Consider the following 20,857-nt stretch of genomic DNA (forward strand, 5'->3'; position numbering starts at 1 on the left):
TCATGCAGATAACCAGCCACCTGCTGGAAGAAATCCTTCCCCACTCCAACCTACACCCTTTTCCCCTCCTTCAACTCTTACATCTCTACCTAAAACTGCTCAAAACCCCAACAAAACTATTAATTCTCACAAAATAATACCTATTAAGTCATCACACCCCCACCCCCACTACCAGAAAGCATTTACAATGCTTTGCTAAGGAGAACTAATCTCACCTACCCATATCCACCATCCAATCCAGGGAAACATGAGGTCCAAAGTAAGCCCAAGGGACTCTAAGACTCTTTGTGCAGACTTCTAGCCTTGAGTCCCCAAAAGAGGATTTGCAGCTCTAGCTATCTGGTCCTCAAAGAATCTAAATATCTGCTAGTCTTAAAACATTTGTATTGATTGACTGATTTTTAAGGGGGGGGAGAGAAACATCGATTTGGTGTACTGCTTACCTATGTATTCATTGGTTGACTCTTGTATGTGCCTGACAAGGAATCAACTCACAACCTTGGCCTATCAGAACGGATGCTCTAACCAACTGAGTTAACTGGCCAGGGCTCTGTTAGTCTTTTAAACCTAAAAATCTCTGAGATTTCTCTCTGGCCTTGGGTCCTAGGAACTTTAAGCGGTAAATGGCAGAGATAAGGGAGGGGCTCCCTCACAGCTGCTCTCCATCACCACCAAGGATAGCTGTTTTCTCACCTTTGCATTTGTTTGTGGTCTTGTCCAGTATGGCCTTAGTGGAGACAATCTTGCCATATCTAAGGGAGAAGAAAACATAAAGTGATAATCTAGGGGCAGGGATATAAAAAAGGACCGAGAATGAAACATCTGGATGAATCCTTGTCCTTTCTCCACTCCCACTAGGACAACTGGTCCTACCCAAACCTTAATAAAAACAAAGAAGAGATGAATTTAAAATGTCACACTTATCATATAAACCTAATCCCCAAAGGTGCCTACAAGAAACAAGGTAACTGTAGTCTAACACATTTCTCTGGTCTTCTCCAACTAAGACTCAGATACTAGTTGGAAAGAGACCACTATCTTTTCAGGAAAGAAGCTTAGCAACATACACATAGCAGAATGTGTAAAGACAGAGCTCAGGCTGGAATTCCTTGAGGACTAAAAATAATCCCTGATATTAGTTATCTTCTTTAGGACAAACACCATTCCTCCTATGAAAAACTGATAGACATTTCTCTTCTCTGACATCCGATTCCCTACCCCTCTGTTGGCCCCCTGATTGAACATCAACCTGAACCAAATTCCTTTTGTTCAAATCCTGGTTCTGCCACTTTGTAGCTATGTGTGATCTTGGGCAAGTCATTTAACCTATCTGTGCCTCAGTCTCACCATCTGTAAAATAGAAATAGGATTGTTGGGAATATGAAATGAGTTCATGAATATAAAGCACTAATGTCTACCACATGGTAAACACTTAAAAAAAATTCTTAACTGCTCTCGTTATTATATTCAAGTGACCTCAAATTTAATCTACTGCAAATGGCTCTCTCTCATGCTTTACTGTATTATAAAACTTCTATTTCTCATTGTCAAGATTTGAATGTGTCAGGAGGGGAGTGGGCACAAGACCAGGTGCAACACCAGTATCAAAAAAATTATTCAAAACTTGACAATAAGGCAAAATGAGGATTGCATATTCTTTCATTGTCATTCTGGAGAATTGTCTAAAAGGCCCATTCGCGGTATATTTAATTATCTAGCCAGTTGTTTCTTTGTTTCACTTATTATTTACTACTGATCAGGGCCCAGACTTTGTAAAGATACATATTAACTTACAGATTTTTATCTAGTAGAAATGCAAATAATTTCTGTCCAGTAGAAAAGATAATCCCAAAGGTTACTGTTTTATTGTTCATTAGGACATGAACCAGTTTTGTATGTAATGTAGCAATCTTATCCCAACATTCTTTTTTCAGTACCTATAAATACCCAGTCCCTCAAATGCTCTTTGAACTCATTTACCATCCTGCTGGCCCCTCATTAATGAGTAGAATAAATCTTTGGCATATGTTCACCTATATTTGTATGACAGTCATGTTTTTCAACTTCTTTAAAATCATACTTTGGCAGCAGAGTCATGTGGAGTTCCCCAAACCTGAGCAGTGGAGTGTCACAGGTCAGGGATTATATTAGCAGTGTTCCACTAGAAAAAAGTCTCTACATTCCATTTTAGAACGGTGAAAATTTTAAAGAGACAGAATAGATATCACAAACAAAGTTAGAAGTACAAGATTTAACTAAAAACATTTAGTAGGGACTGAATTTAAGACCAATATCCCAAAGAAGCATTTTTTCCCTACCATTCTTCTCATCCCTAAAGATTGTAGGATGATTGATGTATTTGTTTTCCTCCTTGGCGACCTCTCACTGACTTTTTTAGTGGGGCTTCTGTGACTCAATGGATTAGAAAGAATAAGCTAAGCAATGCCGTGGAGGCTGGCAAAAGAACACATTAAAATGGGGGATGGGGGAGATGTGGTGATCCTAGCTCTTTAGGACTACATACTTGGATTCTTTCCCAAATTTAGGCAAACGAGGAGCTGCAGAGACTAGGCCAGAGGACACACATGCTGCTATCCCTATCAAGGCCCCAGGGTGGAGCTTGCTGTGGTCTGAGCAGGCTGAGACTTTGAGCTCAGAATTTCCACGGCAGCTGGCAACAGCTGAGTTGCTCGCTGCTGCTGCTGCTGCTGCTTCCTCCTCAAAAGGAGCCCCTCCAGGAGAACCGGGAGTTCCAGTCCCAGGCTCCATGCCTCTTCTTCCCACCCACTAGGGCTCAGGATCCAGCAACTTTTACTTCCCCTACACCCCTGAGAGAGTCAACTGGGACAAAGGCAGGAAGTCCTTCTACGCATAGGAAACTCCCTTCCTAGAAAGGTTTAACTCCCAGCTCAAAAGCATCCATGAGGGTTCTACTCACCTGCTCTCCTCAGCTTCCCTTTCATCATAACTCATCTAGCACCTGTGCTCTCCCTGCTTCATTCCCACTTCTCCAGTCTCCTTTTGGACTCCTTATTTCCATCCTACATGCTGACCCTATTTCCATCCCTTCAGACACAGCAAAAGGTAAGGCAACTGTTGGAAAGGGCAAAATGAATGTCTAAAAGTATGGTGAAGTAGAACTGAGTTTTCCTTTGTCTTGTGGAGTAAGAGGATTTTTGTAGAACAATACATCTAGAACAAGAAACACATGGTGCAGAATGAAGGGATTAGACTGATATGGTACTCTTTTCCCTCATAAATCAACATTTCTACCAATTTCCTGTACCCCAAAACATCACTAGTCCTAGGCTAAGTGCCATTTAAATACTTTTCTAGCAAGGTAATCTGAGTTAAAGGAACCAGTTTTATTTTATTTTATATTTTTAATATATTTTTATTGATTTCAGAGAGAGGAAGGAAGAGGGAGAGAGAGAGAAACATCAATAATGAGAGTGTCATTGATCAGCTGCCTCCTGCACACCTCCCACTGGGGATCGAGCCCACAACCCGGGCATGTACCCTGACCAGGAATCGAACCTTGATCTCCTAGATCATAGGGCTATGCTCAACCACTGAACCACACTGGCTGGACAAAGGAAGCAGTTTTATACAGACATCTAGCCTTTAGAGATTAAGTTTGTGTAGCCTGGTGCTAGCAAAAAGTCCATATGATGTGCAAACCACATGAGAAGAGTAAGGGATTTGTAGAGTACATATGATACCTCATACATCTATATTTTGTGGGCAAAATGTTCTGCCTCTCCAGGATTTGGGACACTGGAACTTACATATATTGTTGTGGGCGTTTGAATTAGTTTAACCGCTTCAGAAAATTGTTTAGCAGTATCAACAAAAGCTGAACAAATGCACATCCTATGAGTCAGCAGTTTTACTCCTAGGTATATACCCAACATAAATGTGCACACGCATGCACCAAAAGACATGTACAAGTTCATAGCAGCACTGTAGATACCTTTGAGAGTAGGGAAAAGATAGTAACTGAGAGGTGGGCCTCTGAAAAGTTAGTAATGTTCTGTTTCTTGATCTGGTAACAATAAGGATGTGTTCACCTTGTGAAAATTCACTGTTGTATATACAGTTATGATTTGTGCATTTTTCTATATACTTCTTATACTTCAAAACAAAGTTTTTAAAATGGTAATTTACATAATCTAAGATTCTGATTTTTCTCTTTCTACCACTCACTTACCAAAATACAATTTTCCTTCTCCTCATTAATGTCCCCATCCTACCCCCAGACTTTTTCCTCTAATAATTCCCCCAACTATATTATTTGAAACATATTTTTCTGCCAAAAGGAAATGAACTGGCATTTCTGCACACTTGCAATTTTTCTGGCATTTTTAACTGGGCTAATTCCACAGTAGTTATCACCACCTCATGACTCAAGTCCACTCTGAAGAACTCCAAAAGTCTTTAGGGGTTTCTTTAGATGCAAAGTAACAGCCTCTTTCTCCACCTTCATTATCCACTAATTTGAGGGCTCCTCTAGTTCACTGGGAATATCTTTAAAAGCAGAAACTCTCTAAGTATATAATTCAATTAGCTAGTCCCACTTATATCCCCACAGCCGGCTCTCACTGCCTTCTAATCAGTACCTTTGGAGATACTGACTGAATATTTCTATTCAAGGTGTACGGACAGGAATCTTTCCACTAAGAACATCAATTCTAGATACCTCCTAGAAACAAAGTCATATACTTGGCTTCAAAGGTCAGTCTTATCCTGGCTTTCCTCAGAGAAACACAAAGGTTTTATATATTAGTAACAGGTAGAATTTATCTTTAAGAGGGGCTGCTGAGAAACCTTATGACAATGGGTAGAAGTAAAATAATATTGCATTTCAGAATAAGAGTATCTGGCAAAAAGCCAGTATTGCCAAATCGATACTTTCCCTGGAAGCCTACCCACACATACCCCAACTTACGATTGACACAACTTGACAAGATCCTGGTCAGTAGTGCCTGGTTGCAAACCCCGGATATAGAGGTTGGTTTTGCTCAACTGGTCATTTCCATTGCTCCCACTGCTGCTGTTAGGGGTACTGTTGCTTGGACTAGGTGGTGCCATCTGCTGAGACAATGACACATATGGCTGCAAGAAGACGTGAGAAACAGGTCAAAAGAATTATACATTTAGATGCTGAAGAGTGAGAAAGATCCTGGCACCTTGGAAAGAATGATTTCAAACTTTAACAGCAATGAACTTGATAGGAGAGTTAAAGTAAAATAAATTAAAAAGAACTAAAGGAATTCCTGTCTGCCATAGAATAAATAAATAAATATGTAATTGTCCTACCTGCCTTTCAGGAATAATAAGAGGCCAAAATAAGCTTGTTAAAGGTTTTGAAAAAAGGTACTTTGTTATAGTGGAATGTTTTTATCACACGGATGCTAGACAACACAATGTATTCTTCTTAAGTAAATTGTGTCATGAGACAAGACTAATAAAATCTAGGTTCCATTCAAAAATGATGAAGAAATACTAAAAATTTGTCAAATCATGAAGGTATAAATAAGCTGAACATAGATTATTCATAAAACTGTAGAATATGAGAACTGCAACATACATGCAAGAGCTTGAAAATTATTGTAATTTTAGACAAAGAAATGAAATACTAATTATGTCAGGTAGTAAAAAATTAAATTCTGTATAATGGTATTAGGGGTTTAGGTGATTATAAGTTATTTACAAGTTTAAATAAATGAAAAATATATTATGGTCAAGAACTCCAGGATGGGGCTGAAACACCTCTAATCTTTCACTACTGACACCAAGACAGGCAACCAGACTCTGCTAAATACTTTGAGGTTCTTCTATTAGAGACAAAATATCAGACTGGCTGGAACATGGATCCATTCCTTCATGGCATATTTTATATCCTTATGCTCTAATCAGACTTTTAGTGTTTACATTTGGTTCATTATACTCTAAATTTGCATAATTACCTATAAGACAGTGCATTTTACTATATCACACTAATATTCCAGTTCTCCCTTGGCTTAAAGCACTTGATAGTATAAATCTATTAGGAATTACTTTAAAATGCTAGTTTTATCTCCAGGTTTCTCTCTCTCTCTCTCTCTGGTTTTGGGTGGTGGTGAGGAATTGGATTAGTAACAGAAGAAAAGAGAACCATAAATATTAAAGAGGGAAATCTTCTCCCTAAAGAATCTTAATTAATGTGAAATGTGCCTCTTATATTTCATGCCTCTGACCTCTAGCAAACTTCAAAATAAAAATCTTGCCTGGCAGGACATGGCTCAGCAGTTGAGCATCGATCTAGGATCCAGGAGATCGTGGTTCAATTCCCAGTCGGGGCACATGCCCGGGTTGTGGGCTTGATCCCCAGTAGGGGTTTTGCAGGAGGCAGCCAGTCAATGACCCTCTCATCATTGATGTTTCTATCTCTCTCCCTCCCTCTCTCTTCCTCTCTCTGAAATCAATAAAGATTTTTTTTAATTAAAATTAAAATTAAAAAATTAAAAAAAAATCTTTACTCAAGCTAAAATACATTAAAGCAGGTATTTCCCTATCTTTATCAGTACAGGCATTCCTCAGAGATACTGCTGGTTCATTCAGTTCTAGACCACTGCAATACAGTGAGTATCGCAATAAAGCGAGTCACACAAATTTTCTGGTTTCCCAGTGCATATAAAAGTTATGTTTTCACTATACGGTAGTCTATTAAACGTGTAACAGCATTATGTCCTTTAAAAATCATGTACTGTACATACCTTAATGAGAAAATACTTTATTGCTAAAAAATGCTAAGCTTCATCTGAGCCCTCAGCAAATCATAATCCTTTTACTGGTGGAAGGTTTTGACTCAGTGTTGATGGCTGCTGACTGATCAGGATGGTGGTTGCTGAAGGTTGGGGTGGCTATGCCAATTTCTTAAAATAAGACAACAATGAAGTTCAACACATTGACTGATTTATCTTTCACAAACGATTTCTCTATAGCATATGATGCTGTTTGATGTTGTTCTACTGTGTTTACCCACAGTAGAACTTCTTTCAAAATTGGAGTCAATCCTCTCAAACCCTGCTGTTGCTTTATCAACTAAGATTATGTAATATTCTAAATCCCTTGTTGTCATTTCAACATCTTCACCAGGAGTAGATTCCATCTCAAGATACCACTTTATTTGCTCATCTGTAAGAAGCAACTCCTCACTTGTTTTATTATGAGATTTCAGCAATTCAGTCACATCTTCGGGCTCCACTAATTCTAGTTCTCTTGCTTTTTCCACCACATCTGCAGTTACTTCCTCCACTGAAGTTTTGAACCCCTCAAACTCATCATGAGTGTTGGCATCAACTTCTTCCAAGCTCCTATTAATGCTGATATTTTGACTCTTCCCATAAATAACGAATGTTCTTAATGGCATACAGAATGGTGAATCCTTTCCAGGTTTTCAATTTACTTTGCCCAGATCCATCAGAGAAATCACTAACTATGGCAGCTATAAACTTATGAAATGTGTTTCTTTTTTTTTTTTATCCTCACCCGAGGGTATTTTTTCCACTGTTTTTTAGAGAGAGTGGAAGGGAGAGATGCGGAGAGAGAGAGAGAGAGAAACATCAATGTGAGAGAGACACATTGATTAGTTGCCTCTCATATGTGCACTGAGCAGGGCTGGGGATCAAGCCTGCAACCGAGGTATGTGCCCTTGGCTGGAATCCAACCCTGGACCCTTCAGTCCAAGGCCTGACACTCTAACCACTGAACCAAACTGGCTAGGGTGTGTTTCCTTTTTTATTTTTATTTTTTGTGTGTGTGTGTTTTTTAACAGAAGCTTCTTTTTTTTCTTTTTTAAATATATCTTTTTATTGATTTCAGAGAGAGGAAAGGAGAGGGAGAGAGAGATAGAAACATCAATGATGAGAGAGTCATTGATCAGCTGCAGCCCGCAACCCGGGCATGTGCCCTGACTGGGAATCAAACCCCGATCGCCTGGATCCTAGGTCCATGCTCAACCACTGAGCCACACCCGGCTGGGCTTTTTTTTTTTTTTTTTTAAGAGAGAGAGGAAGGGAGGGTGAGAGAGAAACATTGATGTGAGAGAGAAACATTGATTGGTTGCATCCCATATGCATCCCAACTGGGGACAGAAACTGAAACCTGGGCATGTAACCTGACTGAGAATCAACCTGGCAACCTTTTGGTGCATAGGATGACACTTAACCAACTGAGCCACACTTGCCAGAGCTGAAATGTGTTTAACGCCTAAATAATAAGACTTGAAAATAAAAATTACTCCTTGACTAGTGGGCAGCAGAATGAATGTTGTTAGTAACCATGAAAACAACATTAATCTCCTTGTACATCTCCATCAGAGCTCTTGGGTATACAGATGCATTGTCAATGAACAGTAAAATTTTGAAAGGAATCTTTTTTCTGAGCAGGAGGTCTCAATAGTGGGTTTAAAATATTCAGTAAACCATGATGTAAACAGATATGCTGTCATCCAGTCTTTGTTGTTCCATTGGTAAAGCACAGGCAGAGTAGATTTAGCATAAATCTACTTAAGGGCCCTAGGATTTTGGGAATGGTAAATGAGCACTGGCTCCAACTTAAAGTCACCAGCTGCATTAGCCCCTCACAAGAGAGTCAGCCTGTCCTTTGAAGCTTTGAAGCCAGTCATTAGCTTCTCCCTAGCTATGGAAGTCCTAGATGGCATCTTCTTCCAATATAAGGCTGTTTTGTCTACATTGAAAATCTGTTATTTAGTGTAGATACCTTTATTAATTATCTTAACTAGATCTTCTGGATAACTTGCTGCAGCTTCTACATCAGCACTTGCTCCTGCACCTTGCACTTTTATGTTATGAAGACAGCTTCTTTCCTTAAATCTCATAAACCAACCTCTGCTAGCTTCAAACTTTTTTTCTGCAGCTTTCACCTCTTTCAGCCTTCATAGAATTGAAGCCTTGCTTGGTCTACTTTTTTATGCACTCATTAGCTGATTCTTGTATGTGCCCTGACCAGGGATCAAATCTGCAACCTTGGCGTATTGGGACAATGCTCTAACCAACTGAGCTACCTGGCCAGGGCTGAAGCCTTGCTTGGGATTAGGCTTTGGCTTAAGAGTGTTGTGGCTGGTTTGATCTTCTATCCAGATCACTAAAACTTTCTCCATATCAGCAATAAGGCTACTTCTCTTTCTTATCATTCATGTATTCACTAAAGTAGCACTTTAATTTCCTTCAAAAACTTTTCCTTTGTATTCACAACTTGGCTAACTGTGGTGCAAGATGCCTAGCTTTTGGCCTATTTCAGCTTTTAACATACCTTCCTCATTAAGCTTCATCATTTTTAGTTTTTGATTTAAAGTGACAAATGAGAAACTCTTCCTTTCACTTGAACACTTAGAGATCACTGTAGGATTATTAATTTGCCTAATTTCAATATTGTTGTGTCTCAGGGAATAGGGAGGCTGGAGGAAAGGGAGAGAGACAGGGGAACAGCTGGTTGGTGGAGCAGTCAGAACATATAACATTTATCAATTAAATTTGCTGTCTTATATGGGTGCAGCTTGTGGTACCACAAAACAGTTACAATAGCAACTTCAAAGATCACTGGTCACAGATCACCATAACAAATATAATAATAATAATAATGAAAAAGTTTGAAATATTGAGAGAATTATCAAAATATGACACAGAAACACAAAGTGAGCAAATGCTGTTGGAAAAATAGAGCCAATAGACTTACTTGATGGAGGGTCACCACAAATCTTCAATTTGTAAAAAAAAGCAATATCCACAAAGTGCAATAAAGCAAAACACAAGAAAATGTGGTATGTCTGTATACCACTAAGGAAAATCATCAATTCATAAAGGAAGAAACTAAACTGAATTCACAAAGGAAGACAGCAAGAGAGAAAGAAAAGAAGAGAGGAACTACGGGACAGAGAGATAGCAATTAACAAGATGGCAATAATAAATCCTTACCTAGTAATAATTACTTTAAATGTAAATGGATTAAATTCTCCAATCAAAAGGAACAGAGTAGGTAAATGGATAAAAGACAAGCTCCAACTATATCCTGCCTATAAAAGACCCACTTCAGATATAAGGACACACACAGAAACCAAGCAAAGGGTTGGAAAAAGATACTCCATACAAATAGGAACCTAAAGAGAGCACGGATAACTATACTCATATCAGAAAAAATATATACTTTAAGTAAAAAAACTCTAACAAGAGACAAAGAAGGTCTCTTTATCATTATATAATAATAAAGGGGTCAATTCATCAAGAGGATATAAAAATTGTAAAAATACACCCAGTATCACACCACCTAAATATATTAAGCAAATACTATCAGATCTGAAAGGAGAAATAAACAACAATACAATAATACTAGGGGACTTAGATACCCCACTTTTAACAATGGGTAGATCACCCAGACAGATAACCAATATGTAAACATTGGATTTGAACTATACTTTAGACCAAATGGACCTAACAGAACATTCCATCCAAAAGCAACAGAATACACATTCTTCTCAAGTGCACATGGAAGATTCTCTAGAATCTTAGGTCACAAGACAAGGCTCAACAAATTTAAAAATACTGAAATTATACCAAGTATTTTTTTTTCTGACCAAAATGATATAAAACTAGAAGTAACAGGAGAAAAACTTGAAAATTCACAAATATGACCCTAGCTGGCTTGGCTCAGTGGTTAGAGCGTCAGCCCACAGACTGAAGGGTCCTGGGCTCAATTCCAGCCAAGGGCACATACCTTGGTTGCAGGCTTGATCCCCAGCTCTGGTTGGGGCTCATGTGGGAGGCAACCGATCAATATGTCACTCTCATTGATGTTTCTCTTTCTCTCTCTCTCCCTTCCACTCTGAAAAGCAATGGAAAAAAATATCCTCAGGTGAGGATTAAAAAAAAAAAAAGAAAATTCACAAACATGTGGAAATTAACACACTCCTGAACTACCTATGGGTCAAAGATGAAATTAAAGAAATATCTTGAAACAAAAATGAAAACACAACATACTAAAACTTAGGGGATACAGCTAAAGCAGTTTTAAGAGGGAAGTTTATAGCAATAAATGTCTACATTATGAAAAAAATTATCCCAAATAACAACCTCAAGGAACTAGAAAAAGCACAAATTAAGCCCAAGGTTAACAGGAAAGAAAGGAGATAAAGATCAGAGCAGAACTAAATAAAATAGAGAATAGAAAAACAATACAAAAGATGAACAAAACTAAGAGTTAGTTAAAAAAAAAAATTTATTGATTGATCTGAGAGAGAGGAAGGAGGAGAGGGGAAGGGGGGGGAGAGAGAAAGATTTTTTTATTCAACTTCTTTATGCATTCATTGGTTGATTCTTGTATGTGCCCTGACCAGGGATCAAATCCTCAACCTTGGCGTACAAGGACTATGCTCTAACCAACTGAGCTACCTGGCAAGAGCCAGTGTTAGTTTTTAAAAAAACATAAACATGTCCTAGCCAATTCTGCTCAGTGGTTAGAGCATCAGCCCTCGGACTGAAGGGTCCCAGGTTCAATTCTGGACAAGGACACATACCTTGGTTGCAGGATCAATCCCCAGCCCTAGTTGGGGTACATAGGGGAGGCAACCAATGGATGTGTCTCTCTCACATCAATGTTTCTCTCCTCTCTCTCCTTCCCTTCCACTCTCTCTAAAAAGCAATGGAAAAAATACCTGCAGGAAAGGATTAAAAAAAAAAAAAAAGATGAACAAAATTGACAAAGCTTTAAAGTTTTTTTGTTTTTGATTTAATTGATTTTAGAAAGAAGGGGGGGGAGACATCGATGTGAGAGAAAAATATCGATCATCTGCCTCCCCCTGTATGCCCCCAACTGGGGACAAACAAGTATGTGCCCTGACCAGGAATTGAACCCATGACCCTTTGGTGCCCAAAGTTAACACTCCAACCAACTGAGCCACACTGGTCAGGGCTAATTGACAAACCTTTAACTAGACTTACCCAAAAAAAGAGAGGACTCAAAATTATAAATGAAAGAGGAGACATTACAGCTGATACCACAGAAATACAAAGGGTCACAAGAAATTGCTATGAACAATTGTACATCCCCAAACTTGATGGTCTAAAAGAAATCAATAAATTCCCAGAAAAATACAACCTACCAAGCCTTAATCATGAAAAAATAGAAAATTTGGACAGACTAATAACAAGTAAGGAGAATGAATAGGCAATCAAACACTCCCCAACAAAAAAAAGCCCAGGACCAGACAGCTTCATGGTTGAATTCTACCAAACATATAAAGGAGAATTAACACCAATTCTTCTCAAACTCTTCCAAAAAAACAAAGAGGAGGGAACACTCTCAAACTCATTTTATGAGGCTAGCATCACCCTGATACCAAAGCCAGATAAGGCCACTAACAAGAAAACAACAGACCAAAATACCTGATGAATATAGATGAAAAAAATTCTCAACAGCATATTAAAAAAAAATAAACAGCATATTAAAAGGATCATACACCATGATCAAGTCAAATTTATCCCTGGATACAAGGATGGTTCAACACACACAAATTAATAAATATGATACACCACATTAATAGACTGAAAGACAAAAATCATATGATCGTTTCAATAGATGCCAAAAGAGCAACAGACAACATTCAATATCCTTTCATGTTATCAATGATCAATAAATTGGGTATAGAAGAAACATACCTCAACATAATAAAGGCCATATATGACAAGCTCACAACTAATATCATACTCAGTGGTAAAGGTTGAAAGCTTTTTCTTAAAGATCAAGAACAAGACAAGAGTGCCCATTCTGTCCAGTTTTATCAAACATAGTACTAGAAGTTGTAACCATAGCACTTAGGCAAGAAAAAGAAACAAAGGCATCTAAATCAGAAAGGAAGAAGAAAAATTATCTGTTTGCTGATGACATGATCTTGTATACAGAAAATTCTAAAGACTCCACACCAAAAATGTGAGACCTAATAGATAAATTCGGTCAAGTTTCAGGATACAAAATCAACATACAAAATTCAGATGCATTTCTATACACTAACAATGAAATCAATTGCATTTCTAATCTGAAAAAGGAATATAGAACAATTCCATTTACAATAGCATCAAAAACAATAAAATACTTAGGAATAAATTCATCACATAGGTGAAAGATCTGTACATTGAAACTGCAAAACACTGCTGAAAAAAATGGAAGGAGACAAAAGTAAATGGAAAGATAGTCCATGCTCATAGATCAGAAGAGTTAATGTTGTCAAAATGTCCATACTACCCAAAGCGATGTATAGATTCAATTCTATGTCCTTTTTTCATGCTGTTGAAGTTGTAAGTTCCTTGAGCATCCTTATAACCATTGTTTTGAACTCTGTATCTGGTAGTTTGCCTCCATTTCATTTAGTTCTTTTTCTGGAGATTTCTCCTGTTCTTTTATTTGGGACCTGTTTCTTTGCCTCCACATTTTGACTGCTTCCCCATGTTTGTTTCTATGAATTAGGTAGAGTTGCTATGTCTCCTGGACTTTGTAGAGTGGCCTTGTGTAGTAGATGTCCTATAGGGCCCAGTGGCATAGCCTCCTGCCACTCAAGCTGGGTGCTCCAGGTGTGCTCCTGTGTGGACAGGGATGTGTGCACAGTCCTGTTGTAGTTGAGCCTTGATTGCTTTTGGCATCACTGGGAAGGACTGACACCCCCTCCAGCTAATCAGCTGTGAGGACCAGCTGTGACTACAGCAGAGGAGCTGCTGTGCAGGAGTTGACCCTAGGGAGCAGGTCTTATTTTCATGGGTCTTTGGTTCTTACAGAATCCGACCTTTGAACTTGTTGCTCGTAGAGGTGGTAGGGTTGTAATCTGTCATAATCTGCTGCCCCAGCAGTGGAGCTCAGAGGGAGTGAGTTCAAGTAAGTCTGTGCATGGGCTTTAAGAGGAACTGCCTGGAACTCCAGCAGCCCTCCATCTCACTCAGCCTCAATCCCTGCTGTTTTATTGTTGTTGTTTTAAATTTTTTATCTTTATTGTTGAAAGTGTTACAGATATCCCCTTTTTCCCCCATTGATCCCCTCCACCCTGCATCCACACACACACACACACACACACACACACCCGGCCTTCACCACACTACTGTCTGTGTCCATGGGTTATGCATATATGCATATAAGTTCTTTAATTAATCTCTCCCCATCCACTCTCCCACCCCTGCCTTTCCACTGAGATTCATCAGTCTGTTCCATGCTTCTATGTCTCTGGATCTGTTTTGTTCCTCAGTCTATTTTGTTTATTAGATTCCACATATGAATGAGATCATGTAAAACTGAATTAGGAAGAATCAGAAAACCTGAATAGGATAATAACAAATGATGAAATCAAAGCAGTAATAAATAAATAAAAAATCCCAGCAAACAAAAGCCCTGGTCTGGACCACTTCACAGGGGAGCTTTCTAATTCTTTAAGTTGGAGGATTAGATAGTTTATTGAAAAATTTTCTTGCTTTTTGAGATAGGCCTGCAGTACTATGAACTTCCCTCATAGGACTGCTTTCACTGTGTCCCATAGATTTTGGGTTGTTGTGTGTTCATTTTCATTTGTTTCCAGCAAGTTTTTAGTTTCTTTCTTGATCTTATTGGTAATCCATTCATTGTTTAATAACATGCTATTTAGCCTCCATGTGTTTGAATATTTTTGAGTGTTTTTACTGTAGTTGATTTCTAATTTCATGCTCTTGTGATCTGAGATGCTTGATATGATTTCAATCTTCTTGAACTTGTAGAGACTGGTTCTGTGTCCTAACACGTGGTCTATCTTTGAGAATGACCCATGTGCACCTGAGAGGAATGCATATTCTGCAGCTTTGGGGTGAAATGTTCTGTAAATATCAATTAAATCCATCTGACCTAGTGTGCCATTTAGTCACTCTTTCTGTGTTGACTTTTTGTCTGGAAGATCTATCCAGTGAAGTCAGTGGGGTGTTAAAGTCAACAACTATGACTGTATTGCTGTTGATCTCTCCCTTAAAGTCCTTAAGGTTATTATTGATAGGTCCTTATTTATTGTGATTTTAATTCTTTATGCCTATGTTTCTCTATTTCTTCTTCTTATTACAGCAGTCCCTTTAACATTTCTTGCAATGCTTCTATTTCTACTTCTAATTACAGCAGGCCCTTTAACATTTCCTGCAATGCTGGTTTGGTGGTGATAAACTCCTTTAGCCTTTTTTTGTCTGGGAAGCTCTTTATTTCACCATCTAATTTGAAAGATAGCCTTGCTGGATAGAGTAGTCTTGGTTTCAGATCCTTGAATACTTCATGCCATTCCCTTCTGGCCTGTAGAGTTTCTGATGAGAAATCAGCTGACAGCCTTATGGGAGCTCCTTTGTAGGCAACATACTGTTTTTCTCTTGCTGCCTTTAAGATTCTGTGTCTTGAATTTTTGGAATTTTAATTATGATATGTCTGGGTGTGAGCCTCTTTGGATTCTTCTTGCTTGGGACTCTCTGTGCCTCCTGAACTTGTGTGACTTTTTCCTTCACCAGGTTAGGGAAGTTTTCTGCCATTAATTCTTCAAACAGGTTATCTAACCCTTGCTTACTTCCGACCTCCTCTGGCACTCCTATGATGCAAATATTGTTAGGTTTCATGTTTTCCCACAGCTCCCTTAGACTGTCCTCCTGTTTTTTAATTGACTTTTCTTTTTGGATCTCTAATTGATTTTTTTCTATCCTGTCATCTAATACACTGATATGATCCTCAGCTTCCTCAAATCTGCTGTTTATTCCTTCCAATGTATTCTTTATTTCTACTATGTCATTCTTCATTTCCTTCATAGTTTCCATATCCTTTTTCATGCTATTGAGTATCCTTACAATCAGTATTCTGAACTCTATATCTGATAGATTGCTTATCTCCATTTCATTTACCTCTTTTTCTGGAGACTTCTCTTGTTCTTTCATTTGGGACTTTTTTGTCTCCCCATGTTGGCTGCCTATTTGGGTTTGTTTCTATGTATTATGTAGGCCAGCTAGAACTCTCAGTCTTTTTGGATGGTCTCTGGTGCAGGCCAATGTCAGGCGCTGTTTGTGACTGTCTTTGAGTACCCTGTTTGAAGCTATCAACAACCCATGGCTTGAGTTCCCCTCTGTTGGGGCTGGGTGCATTTGGACAGGACCAAGATGCATACCAAAGTCTGTTTTTCCAAGGCCTGGGTCCAGAAGCAGATCAGGCAAAGACAAAACACTCTGAAGTCTGCCTCTGCCTGTAGGCTGATTAATCTAATTCTGTTAATGAGCCTCAGTTTGTAGAAACTCCATGGGTAAGGCGAGAGGTTTTCCAGCAGGGTGGGGCAATTGTTTCCCGCTCAGGCAAAAGCTGCTTAGAAGGCAAATGTCTGCCTCTGCAGTATGGGGGAGTGACTCGGCACAGGAATCTAGAGGGGTACCCTCTGAGCTCTATCTCCAGAGCCCACACCCCCAGACTCTCCCCACACAGCTCCAGTCCACTCTATCCACCCTCTGCTGGAGCCCAAGGTGAGTGTCTGCACGGGAAACTTTGTGCATTGGCCCTTTAATAGGGTGCCTGCATTTCCAGCCGTCTCTCCCTGGCAGACAGAAACCTGGCTGCTTTTCACAGCCAGATGCTATGTGGGCACTTTTCTCAGTTCTCTTGGCTGGGAAGCCCAGCCTGGGGTCTAGGCCCCAGAGTCCTCAGTGGGAACCATCTACAGCTGAGATAGCCCTCCAGACCTTTAGCTGCTGCCTGTGGGAGCCCAGCCAGCCCTCTCATGCCTCAGCACTTCCTACTAGTCTCTATGGGGTCTCCAATTTTCCTCCTTGGTTATGAGGGTGCTCTCCAGCTCATCCTCATTTGCAGTTGATTATTCAGGAAGGTGTCTCTATGTTTTAGTTGTAATTCCAGTTTATCCCGGGAGAGTGTATGTGTAGCTTCCACCTAGTCTGTAGCCATCTTTAATCTCCTCCCAGCTGGTTTTTACAACCAGAAGTTACAGGAACTTCTCTCCCTGGCACTGGAACCCTGCACTGGCGAGGTCTGGTGAGGGGCTAGGACCCCTCGCTCCTCAGGGGGGACCTTTAAAGCCAAGATACCCTTCCTGATCTTAAACCACCACACATGGGTGTGGGACCAGCCTGTTCTGTGGTGACTGGAAGTCCTCTTGAATTGACATTTTTCCAAAGAAGATAGAAAAATGGCCAACAGGTATATGAAAAAGTGCTTAATATCACTGATCATTAGGAAAATGCACATCAAAACCACATGAGATGCCTGGCTGGGCGTGGCTTAGCAGTTGAGCATCGACCTAGGATCCAGGAGATCACGGTTCGATTCTAGTCAGGGCACATGCCTGGGTTGCAGGCTTGATCCCCAGTTGCATGCAGGAGGCAGCCAATGATAACTCTCTCATCATTAATGTTTCTATCTCTCTCTCTCCCTCTCCCTTCCTCTCTCTGAAATCAATACATTTATTTAAAAAAACAACAACCATGAGATATCACCTCATACCTGTTAGAATGACTAGTTAATTAATTAATTAATTAATTAATAGATGCTAGCAAAGATGTGAAGAAAAGGGAACCCTGGAGCACTGTTGGTGGGAATATAGAATTAGTACAGTCACTATTAAAACAGTATGGACTCCCCAACCAGAATGGCTCAGAGGTTGAACATCGACCTATGATCTAGGAGATCACAGTTCGATTCCTGGTCAGGGCACATGCCCAGGTTGTGGGCTCAATCCCCAGCAGGGGGTGTGCAGGAGGCAGCCAATCAATGACTCTTTCTTATCATTAATGTTTCTCTCACTTTCACTCTCACTCTCCCTCCCCCTGAAGTCAAGAAAGACATATTTAGAAATATATATGATAGCAGATATTTTTAAAATATCCATAGAAGGACTAGGAGAAAAACATAAAATAAAGTTTATACCCCAGAAAGTACAAAATTTAAAGATAGAAAATATAGTAGTCCCCCTTATCTTCAGGAGATGTTCCAATGTGCCCAGTGGACACCTGAAGCCGTGGATAATACCAAACTCTATATATATTATGCTTTTTCCTATACATACATACCTATAATAAAGTTTAATTTCTAAATTAGGCACAGTAAGAGATTAACAACAATAACCAACAAAGCAGAATAATTACAATGATATAGTGTAATAAAAGTTATGTGAATGTGGTTTCTCTCTCCAGTAATTTTCATGTTTTTCAGTCCAAACCTATTCCTAAATCTGTGTAACCATTCCTTACTTGCATTAAATGGCTTAGCGTCACTCATTTCAGAGGATCCCTTGCTGAAGTCTTAATACAGGCTCAATGTTTTCTGCCACAACACAGGGCCATCAATCGGAACACATTTTCTGTTCAGGTCTTCCACCCACAAATTTAATTAAGCACTTAGCATGCACTGCGGACATAACTTTTGCAATTTGAAGTGCAACAACCAAACCAGCACAAATTTCTTTTTCCTTCTTCACAATTTCACAGACAGATTTGTTTTCACTGCAGACCTTAGCAATCTCAGCATACAATTTAAAAATTTTTTCATATTAAGAACTTTCATATTTTTCCTTAAAGAAAGCACTTTACAGCTTCTCTTTGGCATATTCGAATTGCTAGCATCACTACTCTTGCACTTTTAAGGCTATTATTGAGTAAAATATGGATTACTTAAACATAAGCACTGCAATACCAAATTAGTCAATCTGATGACCAAAAGGCCTACTGAGTGACTGAAAATGTTGGACAAAGGGATGATTCATGTCCCCAGCAGGATGCAGCAGGGGGGCGGTGTAAGATTTTGTCATGTTACTTAGGACAGCACACAATTTAAAACTTACGAATTGTTTATTTCCCCATTCAATGGGGAAAGAAGTCTTTTTGACAAGTGGAATTGGGAAAACTGGATATCTACCGGCAAAAGAATGAAGTTGGGCCCTGGCTGGGTAGTTCAGTTGGTCAGAGTGTTATCCCAATATGCCAAGGTTGTGGGTTCGATCCCTGGACAGGGCACATACGAGAATCAACCAATGAATGCATAAATAAGTGGAACAACAAATTAATGTCTCTCTTTCTCCTTTCCTCCCTCTAAAATCAATAAAATAAAATCTTTTTTAAAAAGAATGAAACTGTACTCTTAACTTACACTATATACAAAAATTAACCCCAAATGGATCAAAGACCTAAGCATAAAAGCTAAAACTATAAAACTTTTGGAAGAAAACATAGGGGGAAAAGCTTCAAGAGACTGGATTTGACAATTTCTTAGATATGACACCAAAAGAATAGGCAACAGAAGGAAAATATATATAAATTGAAATAAATCAAAATTAAAACTTTAAAGAACACAAGCAAGAGTAAAAAGGCAGCCTACAAAATGGAAAAAATATTTTATATATTATATTATATATATTCAGAATATATAAATAACCTAACAACAAAAAACAATCCATTAAAAAATGGGCAAAGGACTTAAAAAGACATTTCTCCAGCCTGGCTGGTGTGGCTCAGCGGTTGAGCATCGACCTATGATCCAGGAGATCACGGTTCGATTCCCAGTAAGGGCACATGCCCAGGTTTCGGGCTCGATCCCCAGTAGGGGACGTGCAGGAGGCAGCCAATCAATGATTCTCATCATTGATGTTTTTCTCTCTCTTCCCCCCTCCTTCCTTCCTCTCTCTGAAATCAATAAAGACATATATATATATATATATATATATATATATATATATAAAAGCATGAAAATAAAAAAAAGACACTTCTCCAAATAAGATATACAAATGGCCAACAAGTACATGAAAAGATGCTGAACATCACTAATCATTAGAGAAATGAAAATCAAAACTACAATGAGATACCATATCACATCCTTTAGAATAGCTACTATCAAAAAAACTGAAAATAAGTGTTTGCAAGGATGTAGAGAAATCAGAAGAACCCTTGTGCACTGTTGAAAGGAATGTAAAATAGTATAGCTGCTATGGAAAAAAACATGGTGATTCCTCAAAAAATTAAAAATAGAATTACCATATGATTCAGCAATTCCACCTCTGGGAATATAACCAAAAGAACTGAAAGCAGAGTCTTGAAGAGATTATCTGTACACCCATGTTCAAAGAAACATTATTTACAATAGCCAAAAGATGGAAGCAACCCAAGTGTCTCTCACGGAAGACTGGATCAATAAAATGTACTATACACATACAACAAAATATTACTCAGCCTTAAAAAGCAAGGAAATTTTAGTCCTGGCCAGGTAGCTCAGATGGTTAGAGTGTTGTCTCGATAGGCCAAGGTTGGGGTTCAATTCCCAGTCCAGGAACATACAAGAATCAACCAATGAATACATGGATAGATGGAACAGCAGATAGATGTTTCTCTCTCTCTCCCTCCCTTTCTCTCTCTCTAAAATAATAAATCAAAATTTTTAAATAAATAAAAAGTAAGGAAATTCTGACATATGTACCAGCATGGATGAACCTTCAGGACATTATACTGAGTGAAATAAGCCAAATAAAAAGACAAATACTGTATGATTCCATTTATATGAGGTATTTCAAGAACTCAAAGGAGAACAGTGGCTGCCAGAGGCTGAGGGGGAAGGAAGAATGGGGAGTTGTTTAATAATGGGTGTAGACTTTCAGTTTTGCAAGATGAAAAGAGTTCTGGAGATTGGTTGTACAACAATGTAAGTAAATGTACTTAACACTACTATACTGTACACTCAAAAATGGAAAAAATTAACATTATGCTAAGTGAAATAGGCCAGTCAGAGAAAGACAAGTAAAATATGATTTCATTCATATGTGGAATCTACTGAACAAAAGAAA

The 20,857-nt window shown here is 38.8% G+C and overlaps 1 protein-coding gene across 9 annotated transcripts in view; it reads right to left on the minus strand.

Moving 5' to 3' along the window:
• The window catches only part of RBMS2 (RNA binding motif single stranded interacting protein 2), a 47,245-nt gene that overhangs the window by 17,432 nt on the left and 8,956 nt on the right, over nt 1-20,857 (minus strand). For all 9 annotated transcript variants that reach the window (XM_081127917.1, XM_081127915.1, XM_081127914.1 and 6 more), the window contains 2 exons: nt 4,949-5,115; nt 694-752 (listed from right to left, as the gene is read on the minus strand). In XM_081127917.1, the coding sequence (XP_080984043.1) occupies nt 694-752; nt 4,949-5,091 (202 nt within the window). In that variant the 5' untranslated portion in view covers nt 5,092-5,115. The remainder of the gene's footprint in view (nt 1-693; nt 753-4,948; nt 5,116-20,857) is intronic.

Source organism: Miniopterus schreibersii (assembly GCF_964146895.1).
Source record: "Miniopterus schreibersii genome assembly, chromosome: 2".
Lineage (NCBI taxonomy): Eukaryota > Metazoa > Chordata > Mammalia > Chiroptera > Miniopteridae > Miniopterus > Miniopterus schreibersii.